The sequence below is a fragment of the Nicotiana tabacum genome, chromosome 1 (genome assembly GCF_000715075.1).
Source record: "Nicotiana tabacum cultivar K326 chromosome 1, ASM71507v2, whole genome shotgun sequence".
In the NCBI taxonomy this organism is placed as follows: domain Eukaryota; kingdom Viridiplantae; phylum Streptophyta; class Magnoliopsida; order Solanales; family Solanaceae; genus Nicotiana; species Nicotiana tabacum.
In genome coordinates this window covers 196852149-196874053 of record NC_134080.1, presented here as the reverse complement: position 1 = coordinate 196874053, position 21905 = coordinate 196852149, and the positions used below count along the sequence as shown (strand labels likewise).

General features: G+C 34.7%; 1 protein-coding gene across 2 annotated transcripts; it reads right to left on the bottom strand.

Moving 5' to 3' along the window:
* Nucleotides 1-239: 239 nt before the first annotated feature.
* LOC107823077 (GRF1-interacting factor 3) lies at nt 240-21086 on the bottom strand. Of its 2 annotated transcripts, none has more exons than XM_016649674.2 (4): nt 20707-21086; nt 13042-13118; nt 1021-1105; nt 240-947 (listed from the first exon to the last, which is right to left on the bottom strand). In XM_016649674.2, the coding sequence occupies exons 1-4, from the start codon at nt 20782-20784 to the stop codon at nt 579-581; spliced, it is 609 nt and encodes a 202-aa protein (XP_016505160.1). In that variant the 5' UTR covers nt 20785-21086; the 3' UTR covers nt 240-578. The 2 variants fall into 2 exon arrangements, with proteins under 2 accessions (XP_016505160.1, XP_075111824.1); XM_075255723.1 differs by having other exon boundaries at nt 13042-13163; nt 20707-21080.
* Between the last annotated feature and the right edge of the window lie 819 nt (nt 21087-21905).

The following is a 21905-nucleotide window of genomic DNA, read 5'->3' as shown; positions in this document are numbered from 1 at the left end:
TATATTAAATGCAAATAAACAACTTTCTAACCCTCAGCTGCAAAACTAGTTTAAGCTATCGATAAGATTAATTAACTTTAGGATTGAATGTGTATTTCCACATTCTAATCCAATCCCTTGTTTTTGCCAATACCATAATTGAACCTTTGTATCAGCTTCAATGTGGAAGACGCCCCATTCCATTGAATCCTGCAAGTAATCTGCTTCTGAAAAAGACTAACAGCCACAATTTATGAAGCTTTTGAGGAGACTAAAACTCATATTCATAACTAACACTAGAAACCATGTTGAATTGATGTCACAGAGGCTATCTATTCTAAGTTATTACAGAAGAACACACACTGGACCGGAAACAAAACAAGCTTTCTTCCTCTAACTAAAACAGAGGTTAACTCGAAAGAGAAACAAGAAAGCTCTCCAGGAAAACACAACCTACCTAACTGTTCTAAGACAGAGATAAAATCAACCCTCTTTCTAGTACTAACAAGAACCCAAGCAAGCACATCATGAAAATCATAAGATACAGCACTAGTTCTAAACCTACTATCAGTACATATCGGACACTACTAACAAGTCCATTACTTGGGTTCCTCCGAACCTTGACCAGTCACCGAGCTAGTTTGGCCATCAGCACCCGAAGGTTCGGCCTCAGGGTTGTCCTGCTTGTTTCCTCCACGTGCATCCCCAGTGCCTGAAGCTGAAAGTTGGCTACCATTACTCGCACCACCAAGAGTGGAGTTGGGACCTCCAAGTTGCATACCCGTTTGTTGAGGAATACCTTGCTGCTGTCGCTGCAGTTGTTGATGCTGCTGATCCTGCATTTGCTGGCGGCTGTTAAATTGCAGTGGCATCTTCGCAGTAAACATACCCTGTTGTTGATTCATGGCTGCAGCCTGAGGGTGCTGCATGTAAAATCCTCCTTGTTGCATTGCAGGATGAGGAGCCATCTGCATGTCATGACAAACACTAAACAAACTGCACAGAAGTAGTAAACAAACTACGAGAGTTGATTCTACTAACTTGTGTTGGAATAGCGGGCGATTGTGGTTGGGCATCAGCAATTGCGGCTAAGTACATCAAGTTCTTCTGAAGTTTAGCCTGGTACCTAGATCATCAGGATGTCAATCTAAATCATCAGTAAAGGAGACACCAACTGGCTACTCTATTTAGCACTTCCAACTGAATGAGTTAAGTAATAAGACAAATGAATCTTATAATGAAATTGGAATAGGAAGCCCTGTGAAATTATCAGGCATAGGTATAACTTTAAAATGCTGTTACAATTTAACTCCAGTGAACTTGGTAGATATTTATGATGGTAGGCTAGAAACTCGTAGTTCAACCATATTTTGCACTATAATTACTGCACTTTACTTGTGTTTGAGCTTAAATAATGGTGATTTGCACTTCTTATGTGTTTTATGCCTTACAGGAACGGATTACGAGTTAAAAAGATAATCTGGAGTTAAATTGAACAATGTGGAGCTTTGTAGTCTGAGTAAAAGCCCAAGGAATTGAACCGGGATCATGATCGGGGGTCGAGGACCAAGTCTGGATGTCAAAAAGTGGAAGAAAAAAATTACTCTGAGAAAATTGCACTACCGCGCCACATGGGGCGCCATGAGACGCCGCGCGGCAGTGCAATTGGAGTTGGCCTGTCAAAAACGAGCCTCTGAATATCTCCACGGATGAGGGGCACCTACGTCGTGCCTGTGTGATTTCGTCAAAGTGTGTTCCTACTTCGTCTTGGAAAGGATAGTTCCGTCCGGACCCGCTACATAGTATAAATAAACTAAAAACACATTTTTGAAGGGACTTTTGACCTACGGAAGATTAGAAGAGCATTGGAGACTTCAAGACACAAGGATTCATCATTCTTTCCTCAACTCAACACCCAAGTTTGGATTGAATTCATGTTTTCTTATTGTGATGACTTTCTCCATGATTATGGAGTAATTTACTTTAGGGTTCGACGGATATGGTGTTTTGGTTGATATTTGTGGATTTTAACTCTAGTTATTTGCATGAATTCGTTTATGGAGCTTTGAATTGATTGCAATTTTGTTCATTATTTAATCGAAAGAGGAATATTTTGGGTGATTATCTTTGCATTTTTTTTATTTTTTTTGAAAAGGTAAAGGTTTATTAACTGAATACAAAGATAGTACCAGAAAAGAGTACATAACTGCTGGGAATATCCATGCAGTTAATTACAACATTTTCTAAGTAACTCCATAAAATCCATGTAATGATCAATATTATCTACCAAATTACTATTACACCAAAGAAATAGATTGTGCAGACACTTATTTTTTATTCTAGAAATATGATCTTTCTGCCCATCAAAGCAAGCTCTATTACTCTCTAGCCAAATAGTCCAGAATATGCACAGAGGTATGGTTCTCCAAATCTGTTTAAGTGCTTATTTGTCTTCTGATGCTGCCACCCATTCAAAAGGTTCCTGACATTCTGAGGCATGGTCCAAAAAATCCCACATAAATTTGTTTTGTTTGGTTTAATTCAGTGATAAGTAATCGTAAAAGCTTATTGAATTGTTGATTAAATCAAGTTAGGAGAATATTTGAGAGACGTTTTCTTAAAGACTTATACAGTAACGTATTCTTGCATACCTTCACAACGCTTTTTATTAGTTCACTTCGTAGAGTTCAGATTTAATCAAGAGAGGAGTCTTGGCTATATGATTGAACTAATCATCGAGTGAATTCATGAGAATCATTAGAACATTAGATTGAATTGAACTAGAGTTAGATTTCGAATAACTATCTTGCACCTATGTTGTCGCGACCCTTATTTTCCCACTGATTAATTCGGTGTTGCTCAACTCTTGTCTTTCTGTGATCAAACGTTATTTGCTTTTATTTTAATAGTTAACTTTAGTTCATAATCATTTCAATCAAGTGTTAATTATCCTGGATAGCGTTTAAACTAGAAATTATTAGAACATTATTTAAATCCAATCCTATGAAGACGATAATTTTACTATACTATCTTTGGCTAGCGAGCATCAATTTCGTATTGTGTGTTATGCTCGTCAAATTAGACATACAACGATGAACTTTAATAATCTGACAACTAATGGTGATAGTTGATTATTACATTAAACACTTATTCTCTCAAATAATATAATACAACTAATAAATATTAAATAATAATAATAATAATAAGTGATGATCAAATCTTTGCAAGTTTTCACCTTTTTTTTTAATTCAATCAATTAACTATAACCTCAAACTCAAACTAATTGGAGCAAGTGCTACAAATATTCTGCTTTGTTTGGGTGACTGGCAAACGCTTCTCCAAAGGCGACCCTCTCGAGTTTCTGACTGTTTCCTAGATAGAAGTAGCCTTTCATCACCCTACCAAACGAAAGAAGTCACTATCAAACCGTTCACCCTATTTGGGTGACTGGGTCTATTCCATTTTACTACTGGTAAGTGGTTCGTCTTTTAAAGAATGTAGGGTTCTTAAAACTAGAAGTTCTCTCAGTAACACCTATCCCACTTATCCCTACCTGGACCTTATATAAGTGTAACAATAACAAGACTCCAATCCCTAATTGGCATTACCTATATGGATTCTTTGTTTCAATGTCTTTATTATAGCTAAGTCCACATGAGATGGAATCTCCTTAACATCTTGGATAGTCTTTTCTTCTGTGTTACACCCGATGTTGTTAACAGGAATCATGGACAAGTCAACTAGAACTTCACTATCAGTGCCACAGCGTACCATCTCACCATCTAATGACCTTTCATGCCACTAGAACTTCTGTGTTTCTTCCAGAGCGCTCAATTAATTTTGTACGACAAGATAGTATATTCACATAGGCATTTTTCATAATTAAATACGAGAAATATTTATTTTCTCCTAGTATGGTGTGAGTTGTAGTACTATCTATCCAGAAGGCATAGGTCTTCATTACTCATCTTGGATCCAACTGAAAACTAGAGAATTTTATTTTCTTCAGGAAAACAAAAGTGCATCACAAGAAATACGAAAAAACTAACAACACCATAGGACAACTTAAGTACAACTTGAAAATAGAAAAAAAGTGGAAGAACAAGACAATCAAAACACGAAAATGAAAGCAACATATGCATTCCCCAGTAAAATGATCAAACTTCAATTTTGATCCCCAAAAGTCTCAACTTTCAAATAAGTATATTCATTGGGGTCTTCAAAAATAGCATCTTTAAAAGCAACACTTGCCTCGGCATTATCATCATAATTATTTGAAGGACCTACCTCAACATCAATCTTAAAGGTTCAGTGTGACTCCGTTGGAGCACTAGCAGAAAAGGCTCCAACATTATTTGCCTTTCTTTTGATGGAGTTTTGATAAAGTATGACAAAATGCTCAAGGGCGCGACATTCACGTTTCTAATGACCTTTCATGCCACATCAACGATAGTTATTGTCTTTGCCTCTTGAAGGATTGTTTTGAGAACCTATATTATTCTCTCGTTTATAGTGACTACCACGATAACCATTAATATATCATCACTTGTCATTGTCACGCTCACCAGTGGCGAAGCCACATGCTAACAAGGGCGGTCAGTTGACCACCCTTCGTCGAAAAATTATACTGTGTATATTAGTAAAATATTACGTTTTAGAGATATATAACACATATTGAACATCCTTTGTCGGGAATTTTTTTTTGACTTCTTCCAAATTTGAATAGCCTTGAAAAAATTCCTACCTTCGCCACTGACGCTCACGTACATTTATATGGCCTATTAATTATTTTTCTTTTTTTAGACTTATCATGTGTTGCTACAACATTTGCTTCGAAAGTGGAGCAGACCCAATGGGACGGGCTTCATGATTTTCATCATTATGGTATTATGTTGCTCAGCCATAAGAAGGCATGAGATCAACTCAAAAAAAAAATTAAAACTATTTTAGTGGTATTACTATTGTGACACCATACTCGAGGCATGAAAAGTGGTAAGAGTCTTTTCCAATAAGTTTTCATTATTCATAGCTTCCCCAAATAATTTTAATTGGGAAGTTATTCTAAATACAATAGAGTTATACTCACTTATGGTCTTAAAATTTTATAATCGTAAGTGTATCCACTCATATCGAGCCTTTGGCAATATCGTTGCCTCAAGGTAATAATCTTTCTTTCAAATCAGTCCACAATTCAAGTGGATCTTTCACTATCAAATATTCAGCTTTCAATCCTTCATCTAGATGATGACGAAGATAAATCATTGTCTTCGTTTTGTCTTGACTAGATGCTTCATTACCTTGTGTAATAGTGTCACCAAGACCTTTCGCGACTAAGTGAATTTTATTATCGAGTACCCATAATAAGTAATTTTTTCAAGAGATATCAAATGCCACGAATTCAAGCTTTGATAAATTCAACATGATGAAAACTATCAAAGAACATAAGTGGATAAGAAATAACGATAATTATTAATGAAGAAATCTCACTAGTAAATTTTTTGATAATTAATTAAAAGTTTAGTTTTGATAAAATTACTTAAAAAGTGGATGACAAAGCAGCTATTAAAAAAAAGTTATTATCAACTTAAAATGGAGATGCATACTAATAAGAATAATGAACTAGCATTGAAACATGCAGATAATATACTAGGAACAACACCTAGCACTTTATGGATTCTGGACATAAAAGCTTGCTGTAGTGAGTTCTTCATAACAACTCACACACACATCTTATATTTTCCAAACACATTATGTAACCCTTTTAGGAACACTAGTGGATATATATATGAAAAGAAAAGGTTACAATTGGGCAATAAAAAGAACAAGTAGTATTTCTTAGAATTTATAAATTAATCAAAGCAGAATGTCATCTCTTTTTAATCGTTTACACAACTATCAATTTTAAATCAAGGCCACTAAAATTTAGAACCTGGTCATGCATATTGTGACTAGTAAAAATCAAATGCTAGAACCAAGTCATAAAGCTAAGAGATCCAAATAAACGGTACAAGAAAATGGAACTATACCTAATCAGAAAGAAAGACTCAAACTCTTCTAGAGAGAAGATTAGAGCTTTGTGTTGATAACGTGCTGTGAAATAATAACAATATAGTAAAAACTAAGTAATTAACAAAAACTTAAACTATAACACTAGTAAGAGCAAAGACCAGTAACTCCTTTTTCTACTTTCAATTGTGTGTCGTAGCATTGTGAGTTACATTGTTTTTTATAGGTATGAAAACTACAAGTTACTATTGTAAAATAGTGAAGAGGATGAATACCCACAAGGGCATCCACTCCACATAGACTATTTACAACACACATGAAATTATACTGACGAAACCTCTTTTTCCTTTCAATGATCTCGTACCATTATCATATTAGTTTTAACCCAACCACCTCATTGCCATAAGCTAGGCTTAAGTTACTCATTGATTGTAATAAAAGCTAGAAATAGATACACAGGTTAGTTGGGGAGAACAGATGATCAGATTAAGAAGAGATGACAGCAACAATCTGATCAAAGATATAAGAAAGATGAATGAGGAAGATAACAAATAAAAAGGGAGAATGTAAAAGATAAGATGAATGACAAAGGAGAGATTTAGAAAGTCCTATTTATCAAGATGGAATTGCCATGCCATAAGAGGTGAACAGAAAAGGTGCAGAGAAGTACGCATGAAACCTAAGAGAGAAAACAAACTCAGTCCCTCCTTCCCTCCTCAAGCTAATCTCTAAAATATAAAGTCATATGAAATAAATACATATATTGCAGTTTGGTTTGATTTCTTTTGGTTTGTATTTACTACCACTCAAAAACAAATATTGACGGGTTTCTAAATTTTAGAACCACATATAACCAAAGCACAAGTCGGGTCAGCAAATTGGTCTGATGCACATTTTGGTTTGATGCAATTTTTTGGTTTACTTTGAACATCCGGGCGACGCTTCACTTAAGGGAAAATCAAGTGTTGTACCCAGCTTGCACTTGACAAAAATTTCTTATAGTAAGTATTTATGTAAGTTATAAGTTGTATCCACATACATTTAATGTTAAACCTAAAATTTCAAATTAACTACCAAGATACTTGATTTGTAATCATATATTAAAATTAGAACTAAAACTTAACTTTTATCTTATTAATTTAACCGTCAATAAAATATGATTGTATAATTATCAAATAAATCACATAAAGCAAGCAAACATGTTAGATTATTGTTTCTTTCTATCAGTACAAGTTATGAACTATCAAAATACTCATATATTTGATTAGGATTAATAACTAACTTTATCTTGTTAATTTAACTCTCAGTAATTAAACAATAGTGGTCTTAAAAAATCACATCAGATTTATAATGATTATATAAGTAAGAACAATTGTTAATGCAAAGACTAATAAAGCAATTACATATTTGAGGATAAAATATCACATCAAATTAAATGTCTTCTTGTATCTTCTAACAAGAACTCTTCGTCCACCGTTAAAAGCAAACATATATCCCAAAAAGTTATGTCTCATCGTAGCTATAGGCCATAAGCCTACTATATTTTTATTTCTAAAGTCTTTTCTCTACCAACTCTTTCCCTCCAAGACTAAGCACACAGGACATAGCCAAAACAAAGCCTTCCTTTCTCTACAATTTCCTTGCTTTATACTATGTTTCATATTTCTCTGCAATTTTTATTTCTCTAATAAAATGTCATCCTCAACTGGGAAACAACATAAAAAAGGCTTCTTGAGACCAACAAAAAGTGTAGGATCAGATTTTGATAAACCTTCATGGAACCATGTTAAAATTCTTTAAGTGGCTCCCGGTGGTGGTAGCAATAGAGTATGATCCAGCAACTTTTGCAACAAAAGAGTTACTGGATCATTTTTAAGGTTAAAGCGTATTTATAAAGAATCTAAGCTCATGGGGTTGAAATATGCAAAGACATTAGTTGAGATGTATGTGAACATTGAAATTGAAGATGCTAGAGAAACAAATCATCAAAACAACTTCTATTGAGAGACTCATCATTATATTTGCACTAATATCTTCAATTGCTTTAATAAACAAATTAGAAATACATTCACCATCATTCACGGTGCTGCTTGAATTGGTTGAACATATTGGTTTATTATAAGATGCCGACATATATTTACCAATGGACGCCTCTTAATATCGGATCATCCATCAGAGCAAATTGACAACTCTTTTCTATTCCATGAATCTTTAACAGGCTGCAATTTTCTATTGGTAGCTTTTTCGTGAGCCAAAAGAATTGTTCTTAACCTATTATAGGTTCGCGGAACATAACCAAGTATAGGATTATTTGCCAAAGTCTGAATACCTTCCAATGCATGGAGACTTTGCAAAGTTAAACCTGATGCATAGAACATACAACCTGCCAATTCGTCGACAGTGTTTCTATTAGAAATGCTGAAAGACTGTTCTAGAGCTCCAACCTTTGAACCTTTTTTTTTTGTTATGATAAATCTAAGCCTTACGGAAAAGATAGATAATTTAATTTTTTATCTCGCATCAAGTTGTACAAATGATTTTTTCTTTTCAGCTTCTTCATATTCTTGCTTCAAAGCTTCACATACTTATCTCTTTGCATATTTTAACACCTTGACCAGGGATTTTTAGAATATGATCCCGTAACTTTTTTGTTACAATAGTTACAGGACCATACTCTATTTTCACCACCATTTGGAGTAATTGAAAGAACTTTCATATGGTTCCATAGTGGTTTATCATCAAAGTCGGAGCCTACACTTTTTGTTGGCCTTAACAAAACTTTCCCCTTTTGATTTGCCATTGAGGAGGTAGAAGACGACATTTTTGAGAGGTAATGAAAATTGTAAAGGAGATGAAGATGCAGGAAAATGGCAGTAGTATATTCGAAGGGAAAAAGTTTGGTAAGGAAAAGACTTATGGAAGGAAAATCAAGTATCCTTATGGCTATAATGTTGATTGTGTACCTTTTGAGAAAATCAACGATTGGGATGAAGCTTCATGTCTGAAGCATTTAATGTTGAAATAAGTTACCAATTAATTTTAATTTATAATAGATACTTTAGAAGTCTACCATGCTAATTTTTATAACTACTAAATGATAGACCATTGTAGAATCATGTTAAAGTCTTTCAGTGGCTCCCACTGATAGTGGAAATAGAGTATGGTCGTGTAACTTTTGCAATAAAAAGAGTTGTTGGATTATATTCTAAGGTTAAAGCATATTTGGCAAGAATTTTAGGTAATGGGGTTGAAATATGTAAATAGATCAACCGAGATGTATGTGAATCATTGAAGTTTAAAAATGTTGAAAGATTGTTCTAGAGCCCCAACCTTTGAACCCTTTTTTTTTGTTATGATAAATCCAAGCCTAACGGAAAATATGGATAATCTAATTTTTTATCTTGCATCAAGTTGTTCTGATGATTTTTTTCAACTTCAATGATTCACATGCTGAGGGTCTATTGGAAACAGCTTCCCTATCCTCACAAGGTAAGGGTAAGGTCTGCATACACACTACCCTCCCCAGACCCCACGGTGTAGGATAATATTGGGTATGTTGTTGATGAATGATTCACATAAATCTCGGTTGATCTCTTTACATATTTCAATCCCATGACCTAAAATTCTTGCCAAATACGCTTTAACCTTAGAATATAATCCAGCAACTCTTTTATTGCAAAAGTTACAGGACCATACTCTATTTCCACTATCATTGGGAGCCACTGAAAGACTTTAACATGATTCCACAGTGGTCTATCATTTAGTAGTTATAAAAATTAGCATGGTAAACTTCTAAAGTATCTATTATAAATCAAAATAAATTGGTAACTTATTTCAGCATTAAATGCTTCTAACACGAAGCTTCATCCCAACCGTTGGATTCTCTCAAAAGGTACACATTATTATAGCCATAAGGCTACTTGATTTCCCTTTCAAAAGTCTTTTCCTTACCAAACTTGCTCCCTCCAAATACACTGCTACCATTTTCCTGCATCTTCATCTTCTTCTTATCAAAGTGTAGGCTCCGACTTTGATGATAAACCACTATAGAACTATATCAAAAGTTCTTTTAGTTACTCCAAATGGTGATGGAAATATAGTATGGTCCTGTAACTATTGTAACAGAAAAGTTACGGGATCATAATCTAAAGTTAAAGCTTATTTGATAAAAATTCCTGGTCAAGGTGTTCAAATATGCAAAGAGATAAGTAGAGAAGTATGTGAAGCTTTGAAGCAAGAACATGAAAAAAGCTGAAAATAAAAAATTTATTCGTATAACTTGATGCGAGGAAAAAATAGATTACATCTCTTCCTAAAGGTCAGATTTATCGCATTTTAAAAAAAGAAGAGGTTCAAATGTTGGATCTAGAGAAGTCGTTCAACATTGAGAATAGAAACATCGCCGACAAAATGGCATCCTGCATGTTCTACGCTTCAGGTTTATTTTTTAACTTAGCAAAGTCTCCTTATTTTAGAAATATTCAGAGTTGTTGGCAAAGACTCCTATACCTGGTTATGCTTCGCCAACGTATAATAGGTTAAGAACTACTCTTTTAGCTCAAGAAAATTGCAACCTATTAAGGATGCTTGGAAGAGAAAAGGGTTGTCTATTTGTTCTGATGGATGGTCGGATATTAAGAGACGACCATTGATAAACATGATGTCGGCTTCTAGTGGCGGTCCAATATTCTTAAAATCAATCAACTCAAGTGGCGTTGTGAAGGGCGGCGAATATATAGCTAATTTGTTCATTAAATCACTTAAAGAGGTTGGTGCAAGTAATGGTGTTCAGTTTATCACCGATAATGCAAGTAATATGAAGCTTGTCGGTTCTACGGTTGAGCAAACTTTTCCACATATATTTTGGACACCATGTGTTGTTCATTGTTTGAACCTTGCACTAAAAATTATATGACAACCTTCCGAAAAATCAACTCAATTTTTAAATTGCAAATGGATATTAGATTTGATTAGTGAAGTTAGTAGCTTGAAAAATTTTGTGTTGAATCATGATATGGTTCATGCTCTTTTTCAAGAAGCATTCGGCATTGTCCTTGTTGAAAGTTGCCGAAACGAGATTTGCATCTCATGTTGTCATGACTAGTCGTGTTCATCAAGTGAAAGCATCATTGGAAAGAATGATGATGGATAATGATTGGAGAAATTATCAGGGAGATAAAGTGATTGAAGCTAAAACGCGTGACAGAAAATCCCTTGTAATGAATGACGGATAGTGGGAAATATTGAGTACATTTTAAAGTTTACGGAACCAATTATGTATATGCTTAGAAGTGTCGATCTTGATGCTCCAAAGCTGCATCTTGTTTATGATATGTGGGATACAATGATCGAAAAGGTGAAGGCAATTATCTTTGAGCAAGAGGAGAAGGATCTTATTATTGGGCAATCGGACTTTTTTGATACAATTCAAGAAATTCTTGTTGCTAGGTAGAATAAGAGTAACACCGATTTACATTGTATGGCACATTCATTGGTACCAAAATACTACCACGAATCATGGCTTAAGGGGAAGGCAATGGGGTTCGATGGCTTGCACCCAATGAGTATAGAGAGATTTCCTTAAATAGGGTTAAATGCTTCCAAAGATACTTTAAAGATTCAAATGATCTAAAACAAGCGTCTTTGGAGTATAGAGCATTCGCAGGTGGGAATGATTTTTTAGTGAGTCTCATGTGGTTGAGGCTATAATGTATGAGGAGCCTCAATCTTGGTGGGATAACCACGCTGTAAACGATCCATTTTTGCAAAGCTTGGCTTACAGATTGCTCTTACAACCGGCTTCTTCTTCTTGTTGCGAAAGGAATTGGAGCACCTATTCGTTGATCCATAGCATCAAAAGCAACAAGCTAGAAACTTCAAGAGCCAAAGATCTAGTTTTTGCCATTACAATCTTCGCTTGCTTTCTCGTCAAAACGAAACATACAAGTGGCCCAAGTAATTATTGGGATGTAGGTATGCTATAATCTATATTTTCTTGATTTTATATTTCCTTTAGTATTCCTTTTATATTTTTAATCATTTTTAGTTTAATTTTGCTTTAGGTGGAGATCGTTCTAATGTTGATGAAGCCATGGTGATCTAGTGAACTTATCAATAAATAAACCTCAACTAGAAGGAGTCATCTTTGAAGAAAAGGTTGAAAATGTGCAAGAAATTGATATTGAAAATATTGAGGAAGAATGCTAAATGTTATTGTTCAAATGCTAAAACTTAATAAATAGTTAATACTCTCCAACTTTTTATTAGTTTATATAGTTCAATGTTAATGTAACTTTGTATGGGGAATAGAGATTGCAATTATAGTTTATTTTTGCTTTTTTGGTGCTCATGCTCATTTGATTGACTTAATGAGAATGGCTAACTTTTTATAATTTGTGACTTGTAAGAGGGATGCTAAATGATAATTACGTCTTTTATTCTCTATGCTTATGTCAAGTTCTTCAACAAAACCAATAAAAGCATAAAAGGTATGTTTTCTTTATCTTTATATATCTAACTCTTTTACTTATGTAGTTATGTGATATCTATTATATGTTAATATACTTTGTGTAATTTGTAGGAGAATTCGAGAATGGAAGAAAATCAAGAAATCATGCCTGCAACTTGAAAATAAAAAAGAAACCCACACTTTAAAAATTAAAGATAAGTATTTCACAAAATTTCTCATAATTTAGAGATATTTTTATATTTTTATTTTTTTTAATTATTTTTTGCCAGATCCCTACACTCGTGTCCGTTCTATGATCCGTATCCCCGAATATTAAAATTTACATCTCAAAGGATCCAACCTCCAGATCCGCACATGTATCGGACATCCACACCCCTGTATCATAGATGCAAATTCTATATGTATCACTTAAACTAGCTCTAAAACTAGTTGTGGAGCTTCAGTACAAGACCTCAGAATCTTTTGCCTTTAGTACATGATATCCTTATTGAAACATGTCAGTGCTTAAAACCAAACGAACATATAACTCCAAGTAACACAGGGGATCAGAGCATAAAGAAGATGGGAACGGGAATGCCACTACTTACTGTGCACATTCAGCTAGTTTCCCAAGATTTTGATTGTCCAATATGGCCAAAATCAGTGTCTTGTTCTCATCCAGATACTGCATCACATAACAAAACCCATTTTACCACATGAATCCTGACACCTGAAAATATAAAGAAATACCTGAGGTGGCCACAAAACCACTCAGCCAAGTAAGTAGTTGTTCTTTCAAAATAATCATGTCAGAAACATAACTGTGAACCATTCACGGTTCACCCATGATTCTGATACGACTAAGAATTACTGACTCCATAAATAGAGATTTGTAATGAGAAGTATAGACTCATTCTCCTAGTTAAGATTATTGGTGAAACTGTCAAAAAATTCTTACATTAAATGTTCCGCCTTAATTATTTTCGCTTGTGTTACCCCGTCAAACATGATTATGCTGTCCATTTCAAAAAGTAATTCTTGCACAAAGAATCCAGTTGGAACATAAGTCTACTCCTAACTGCTAGAGAAATGACAACTCTTCAGAAACCAAGATCATAACCACCTTCTTAGAAATTTCACAAGGTTTACTGAAGTTCAAAGCTTCATGCACATACAAATAAACTAACTCTGTAATTAATACATATAGAAGAGTCAACATATTAATTGATTTAAAGAAGCTTTACTTAATAGGATTCCCTAAATCGCCAAAACGTTTCAAAATATTTAAGGACTCCACTAAGCATTCAAGTAATCCCCACAATTATTACAGCAGTTATGAACTTATGACACCCACTTTAAAAATATTTATAGTGACAAAACAATGTAAAGAAGAACAAAATGGGCGTATACCATAAAGCATTCTCTTTTAGAAGATATCAGAAAGTACCATTTTTAGAACCTTCCAGATAAGGAGGTCAGCAATGTGGGCATTATCGATTGTTCCCCACCACACCACTCAAACAGATAAGAGTTGTTAAGAACCACGGTTTCATTCTTCAGCGTATATTGTTACTTAACTTTCTTAGAGTTCACATTTATAACAAACTTCAACATCCTAACCCATCTTTAGCCATTATCATCTTTCCTTTTTCCCAGCTCACTGTCATTAAACGTGTGATTGTAATTGCTCTTACTAAAACTTATCTAATCTTTTTATAATCGTGGTGTCCGGACCAACTTGCTCGCACCTCGACTAATTCCACGGGATACCTGCTACCTCCCACCAGCAACAGGTATCAGTTAACTCTGTCTACCAAGCTCGAACATATAGGAAGAAATCACCTAGTATTTTGCTGGGGTTTGAACCTGAAACCCACATGGTTCTCAACCCACTTTATTGACCATTGGGCCACACCCTTAGTTGCTCCATCAATAAATCTAATCATAAGCTACTTGTAATAGTATAATTGAGGATCCTTATTTTTTATACTTCAAGCTCATAGCACAAGCTATCTCCTAACTGACAAGACACAATTAGGACATCTGTGCGAAATAGTCAATATCGTGATAAAATATGGGTATTATCAACATGCATCTAGCATGGATACAAGTACAATTTAGGGCATTTTGCATAGCTGAGTTCACAATTTTTCCACAAGCCCAAAAGTTATGCCAAATATAACTTTGAAATAAACAGGAAAATTTTCTACACAGGAACTTTTTGTTTCAAAATTCACTCAACAAAGACAACCCTTAGCTATTAGAGGGATCATACACAGTTGAGATTTAGTGTTACTACTATCTTTACCCTTCTATTTTTTATTTTTTCTCTTGGGAGGGAAGAGATGGTGGGGAGCCATTGTCATTGATCTAAGGATTACATTTTCATGATTTTGTGATCCTAATTCCTTCGTATGACATAGTATTTCAATGAACTAACGAGATAAAAACAAATACACCACTGATTCATAGTTTCATACCCAAGAAAAGAAATTCAGATGGATAGCCAAGATCAGCTATCATACTATGATCAAATAACTACGAAAGCATTTGAAGTATCTGTCATATAATCCAAATGATTTAACATAGTTCCCGTGCTATGGATGCACAACCCTTTTGTCCCCAATGTCTCATAGTTATGAAGAGGGCTACTTACGAACTTCGAAAATCTTTGATTCGAAGAGTTGGAACAGCCTAAATTTCTTCCTATCGGCCGGGAAGAATCGGATAAGATATTTTATCTAAAGCCCATCAGATTAAAATAAGCTTCTAGACCAAGTTAAAATAATCCGTCACCTGAATAAAAAATAAAATATCACACAAAGAAACTAATTCAAGATTATTAGGCCATTACCCCAATTTAATCAAATTTGACATAAATATATAAAATTCTCATCTCAAGTACTATGTTTTACAAAAGGGAAGCATTCACTACAACTTCCATAATTTCAGGATAGTTTTTCTCCATAGAAGTAAGGAATATTTCCAAATCTCCCCCCACCTCCACCCACCCCACCCTTTTTTTGTGAAGGATAAAACAATAAATTACATACTTTATTACCAACCCTTTGACGTAGAGATAACTAACACCTCAATCTCAAACAAGTTGGGATCGGCTCCATGCATCCTAACTGGCCACGATACTCTATCTCATGTCAATAATATGCAAATACAAATAAAAGGTTGTATATTTTCTAACCATATAAATCTGTAAAAGATTAAACCACTACTAGAAAGCATAGGACATACAGTAAACTTTTGAAGTACAATTAAACAAAATAGTACTAATCCTTATATCCCTTTAAAGGACAAAACAACAAGTTCCACAATATTAGTAGTACTTGATAATATATTTATTTAGTGTATATCTTTTGTATTTATCTTAAGATAGATCAGTCCTATTCTTGTGCTTGTTTGTATTATAAATATTCTACTGTAATTGTACTTTGTACTTATCAAGCATAACATTGTTTCATGGTATCAGGAGCTTAGGTCTCTTTCTTCTCGATGGCTTCTTCTTCTTCCTCAATTTCCACAACTTCATCTCCAATCAAAACAACTTCATCTCCAATCAAACCTGATCAATCTTCTCTGTCTCCCTCGTCCAACACTGCTATTTCTTTGTCTAACATCAAAAACTTAATTCCTACTGTACTAGACTACACTAATTACATGTTATGGCGGGAACTCTTTTTGCCGGTTTTCAAGGGTCATGGTGTTTATGGCTTCATTGATGGAAGTTTTCCTTGTCCACCCTCTACCATTATTACAGAAGATGGTAACTCCATTCTCAATCCTGCTTTCCAACAATGGGTTCAACTTGATTCCATTGTCTTGTCCTGGATTCAAGCAACCATTTCTCAAGAAATCCTTCAAGCTATTCTTCGTCCCAATCATTCTCTAACTTCTAGAGAAGCTTGGCTTGAAATTGAGCGTCTATTCCGTGACCAAGTTAGTTCTCGAACTCTTCAACTCAAAGGTTTAATTTCATAACCTTAAGAAAGGTGATACAATTGCAAATTCTCTGAACTCCGTTGGTAATCCGATTTCAGAAATGGGGGTCGGAACTCAAATGGTGGTCGTGGTAGGGGTCGTAACAATCCTGGGTTTTATAAGAATTTTTCTACCCCTTCTCCAAATCTCTCTCCTCGCCCTCGATCTCCATCCATTCTCGGGCCTGCTCCTTATTCTTCTTTTCCCTCTTCCCACATGCATGCTACTGTCCAATGTCAACTTTGTTTTCAATATAATCATTCAGCTCGTGAATGTCCATCTTTTGGTCCTAAAGCATTTATCTCTGATCTTCAATCATCTCCAACTCATTCTTATGCCATGCCTAGCGATGCACACTGGTATGATGATACTGGGGCCTCCTCTCACATGACCCCAAATCCTGGTAATGTATCCTCGGTTCTCCCTTACAATGGTACTGATCGAGTTGTTGTAGGCAATGGTACTCAACTACCCATTTCATACACTGGTCATGGTACTATATTTACTCCTTCTACCATTTTTTCTCTTAAAAATATTCTTATTGTTTCTAATCTCTCAAGTAATTTGCCGAGTGTTCGTAAATTTACTACTGATAATAATTGCACCATTGAATTTGATCTTTTTGGTTTCTTTATTAAGGATCTCAAGACCAAGAAAATTCTTCTACGGTGCAATAGTCAAGGCCCTCTTTATTCATTGTCCTCCTTGTCTTATGGTGCGGTTCATCGAGCTTTTGCAGCAGTGCGACGTTCTCCAAATCTTTGGCATCAACGATTAGGCCATCCAAGCTTTGCCATTCTTGCTAAATTAGTTAGAGAAAATAAAGTTTCTTGTAGTTCTTTCAAACAATTAGATTTCTTATGTAATGCTTGCCAGCTTGGCAAGCACAATAAATTACCTTTTGTGGAATCTCAATCATTCACGACTTCCCCATTTGAATTGATACATGGTGATATATGGACATCTCCCGTAGCATCTTTTACAGGCTTCCGTTATTATATTCTCTTTCTTGATGATTATTCAAAAAATTTATGGGTGTTTCCTTTAAAACGTAAATCAGAAGCTTTTTTAAAATTTAAATCATTTTATTCTTATGTCTCAACTCAATTTTCCACAAAAATAAAAGCATTCCAATGTGATGGCGATGCTGAATATGTTAAACTTTCTTTGTTTTTCTTGACGAAAATGGAATATCATTGCGTATCTCATGTCCATATACGCATCAGCAAAATGGCAAGGTTGAACGGATGCATCGCACTATTGCAAATATGATTCGTACCCTTCTATTTCAGGCCTCTCTTCCTCCTAAATTTTGGGTTGAAGCTCTTCAAACTGATGTTCATCTCTTAAATACACTTCCCTCTTCTAAACTCCATTTGAAGTTCTTTGTGGCAAGTCTGCTACCTATGACCATTTACGTGTATTTGGATGCTCATGTTATCCGAATCTTAGTGATTACTCTTGTAACAAGTTAATTCCTCGTTCTAAACATTGTATTTTTCTTGGTTATCCGTTAAATTATAAAGGATTTTGGTGTCTTGATCCATTAAGAAATAAAGTTTACATTTCTCGACATGTTCGATTTGACGAGGAATCCTTTCCGTATCTTACTATTTTACAACCAACTTCTTCTTCTTGTGTTTCAAATATTTTATTCAAATCTCCAACAGAGTTTACCTTCCAACGTCTGCTACCTACTGTATCTTATTCGATCTCTTCACCCCCTAGGACTCTCCCTTTATCTTATACGCAAAATACTCTAACTTCTAATCAAATTCCTAGTTTAACTCCAACTAATCTTCTTGACAATATTTCTCCTACTTCTAATCAGATTCCTAATGTATCTCCTACTAATTTTCTTAAGAATATTTTTCCACCTTCTAAACAGATTCCTAATTTATCTCCAACTAATTTGCGTAAGAATATTTCTCAAGTTTCACCGCCACTGGATTCTAGGACTTCTCCTACTTATTCACAATTTTATCCACCTTTCAATGTTGATTCCTCATCAGCTTTGACTTCTTCATATTTGTCTCCAATTAGATATAATTCATTCTTACGTACTATTCCTTATGAATTTCAAAATATACAGTCTACTACTTCTCCTATACACAGTAGACTTGTAAGTCCTTATCCCTCTAATGTTCGAACTACATCTTCTCCTCTCTTACCTTCTTCTACTTGTGCAACCACTAATACACATGCTGGTCCTTATCCCTTTTCAAACGTTGATGTTCCATATCATTCTATTTCCCCCACCATACGTTCCCCTCCATTATCTCCTCCGATATTACGTCACTCTCCTCACATAATTCCTACTTTTCCAAAAATTCATCATATGGTTACTCGTTCTCAATCAGGAAACCTTAAGCCTCGGGTTCTTCCTTCTCTCTTATCCCAGGAAACATCTAAGGAAGACATCCCATCCATTCTTCCCGAGCCTACTTCATTCAAGGAAGCTAATAAGAATCCTAACTGGAGAAAAGCCATGGCTGAAGAATATAATGCCCTCATGACCAACAATACGTGGCAGTTAGTGTTGCCTCATCCAAATGCTAATGTTATTGGTTGTCGTTGGGTATTCAGAGTAAAACAACGTTCAGATGGTTTAATTGAACGGTTTAGAGCTCGCTTGGCAGCGCAAGGGTACAATCAACAACATGGGCTAGATTATGATCAAACATTTAGTCCTGTGGTGAAACCAGTCACTATTCGTACTGTTCTTGCTTTAGCTACCTCTAAAGGGTGGCTAATTCATCAACTGGATGTTAAGAATGCCTTCTTACATGGCACTCTTAATGAACTGGTATACATGAAACAGCACATTGGTTTTGTTCACCCAAACTTCCCTAATCATGTTTGTCAGTTGAACAAAGCCCTTTATGGCTTAAAACAAGTTCCTAGGGCATGGTTCCATCGTTTTACCACATTCTTGCTCCAAATTGGTTTTAGAAATAGTATGTCTGACTGTTCTCTTTTTGTTTATAAGTCTAAAAAGGACATTGCTATTTTGCTTCTATATGTCGATGACATTCTTCTTACTGCTTCATCTACTTCTTTACTTCATTCTCTAATCCACACTCTTAAGTCTGAATTTGCTATGAATGACTTAGGGCTTATTAATTATTTTCTTGGTGTTTCGATCACGGCTCGTGATGGTGGTTATTTTCTGTGTCAATCCAAATATATTCAAGATCTTCTTAGTCGTGCAAATCTTTTGTTCTCAAAACCTGTCTCTACACCTCTTTCTTCAAAAGCATCACTACATACATCTGACTCTCCTCCTTTTTCTAATCCCACTCTTTATAGGAGTCTTGTTGGAGGACTTCAATATCTTACTTTCACTCGTCCAGATATTGCATTTGCAGTCAATCAAGTGTCTCAGTTTATGCACTTTCCTTTAGAAGTTCACTACACAGCTGTGAAACGCATATTGCGTTATTTGAATGGCTCGCTATCTCATGGATTGTTCATTCATGATGGTTCTATTGATCATCTATCATATTACAGTGATGCATACTGGGCTGGTTGTCCTTCCACCCGCCGTTCTACCTTGGCATACTGTCTATTTCTTGGAACAAATCTTATTTCATGGTCTTCTAAGAAGCAAAGTGTTGTATCTCGCTCAAGTGTTGAGGCTGAATATCGCTCTATTGCACATGCCGCTGCTGAAATTACTTGGATTCATTCTCTCCTTAAAGATCTTCACATTTCACTTGCATCACCTGCTACTATCTATTGTGATAATGTTAGTAGCATTTACTTATCTTATAATCCAGTTCAACATGCTTGCACGAAGCACATCGAAATTGATATTCATTTTGTTCGTGAGAAGGTTGCTTCGGGTAACTTGCAAGTTCAATACGTTAATACTGCTGATCAACTTGCTGATTTGTTAACCAAGCCTCTCCCATCTCCAAGGTTGATGCTTCTACGTGACAAGCTCTGCGTCCTTTCTACCCACGCATCACTTGAGGGGGTGATAATATATTTATTTAGTGTATATCTTTTGTATTTATCTTAAGATAGATCAGTCCTATTCTTGTGCTTGTTTGTATTATAAATATCCTACTGTAATTGTACTTTGTACTTATCAAGCATAACATTGTTTCAGTACTATACTATTTATCACACATCAACCTACAGCTATGAATTGTTTCTTCAACATTAATTGTCATCCATCTGTTGTGTCTTACCCTACTTATGCTTCAAGTACCTCAGAACATAGTGAAGCCAATAAAGTAAAACTTACCAATAGGAAATTAGTAAGAAAATAATACCTTTTGAATCTGCTCAGTGGTGATATTGTTAGGAGGAAAAGAGGGCATGACTGGAATCATAGGCGGTGGCTGTTGCATCCTCGTATACTGCTAAACCCTGCTCTTAATTAAGGTTCTCTAAAATGAATTGAACAATTAGCAGAGATTATAGCTTTTTTTGAAAGGAAAAAGAAGACCTGAATTTTCAATATTCTCAATTTATTCAAACTGCACTGAAGAAGGTATTTTGAAACAAAAGGGGCGATTTTGAGAGTGGGGGTTAGGTGGAAGAGTGGGAAGTAAGAGAAGAATTGTGTCGGAGTCCGGTTGGACCGGTTGGATTGTTCTCGAAAGTTGGAAACTTTAAGGTATCCTATTGAACTCCATGTCGGAAAATGTGAAGAATTTTTTAGTGGATTTTCTTTTTTAAATTTAATTCTTATTCTTATTTTTTCCTTTAAATTTAAACCAAACATTATTAGAGAAAGATTCTTCTTAATTTTAATAATATAATTCTGTACGTGCAAATCTAATTCATTCAAGTTTATTTAGTAAAAATCAAACACATATTTTATGTTATATCTCTCATATATTAGATTTTATCTAATAACTAAATATTTATCAATATATATATATATATATATATATATGTATATGTATATATAAAAAATAATTTGTCATTGTTTAATTTCATATTATAATCTCAATATAACTTATTCCTAGAAAATTTCTATGTATATTGATTAAGATAATCAATCCATACGAAAGGTTTATCATTGCATTAGAAGAAATGAAAACCAAATATAAGATAAAATAATATTTATATTCTTGCTTGAAAAAGATAACATTTAAAATTTATTAACTTATGTCGAAATGCTTTTATTGATCCTTACACTTGATTAAGGAGAACAACGCCTATGGAAATTTATAATTTCCTACATGGCGTGAATTATTTCCTTTCATCATCTAGCATTTGTGGTTAAATAAATTGGAACCATAACGCATTCCAAAGCAAAGAGAATGGTCCTTCATTTGTGCTCATTTTCAATAGATCTTCTTGAGTTTTAATCAACGTAAACAATCAAAATTTGCCAAAATTATCTTGCTTAGTCTGTCGCTGATTGGGCACTTGTTTTTTGTACATCATGTTGTAAATATTAGTATTCATGGTACTAGCATGGATAGTTTTTGGTTTTTGGCAAATTGTAAAGGCCCAACCA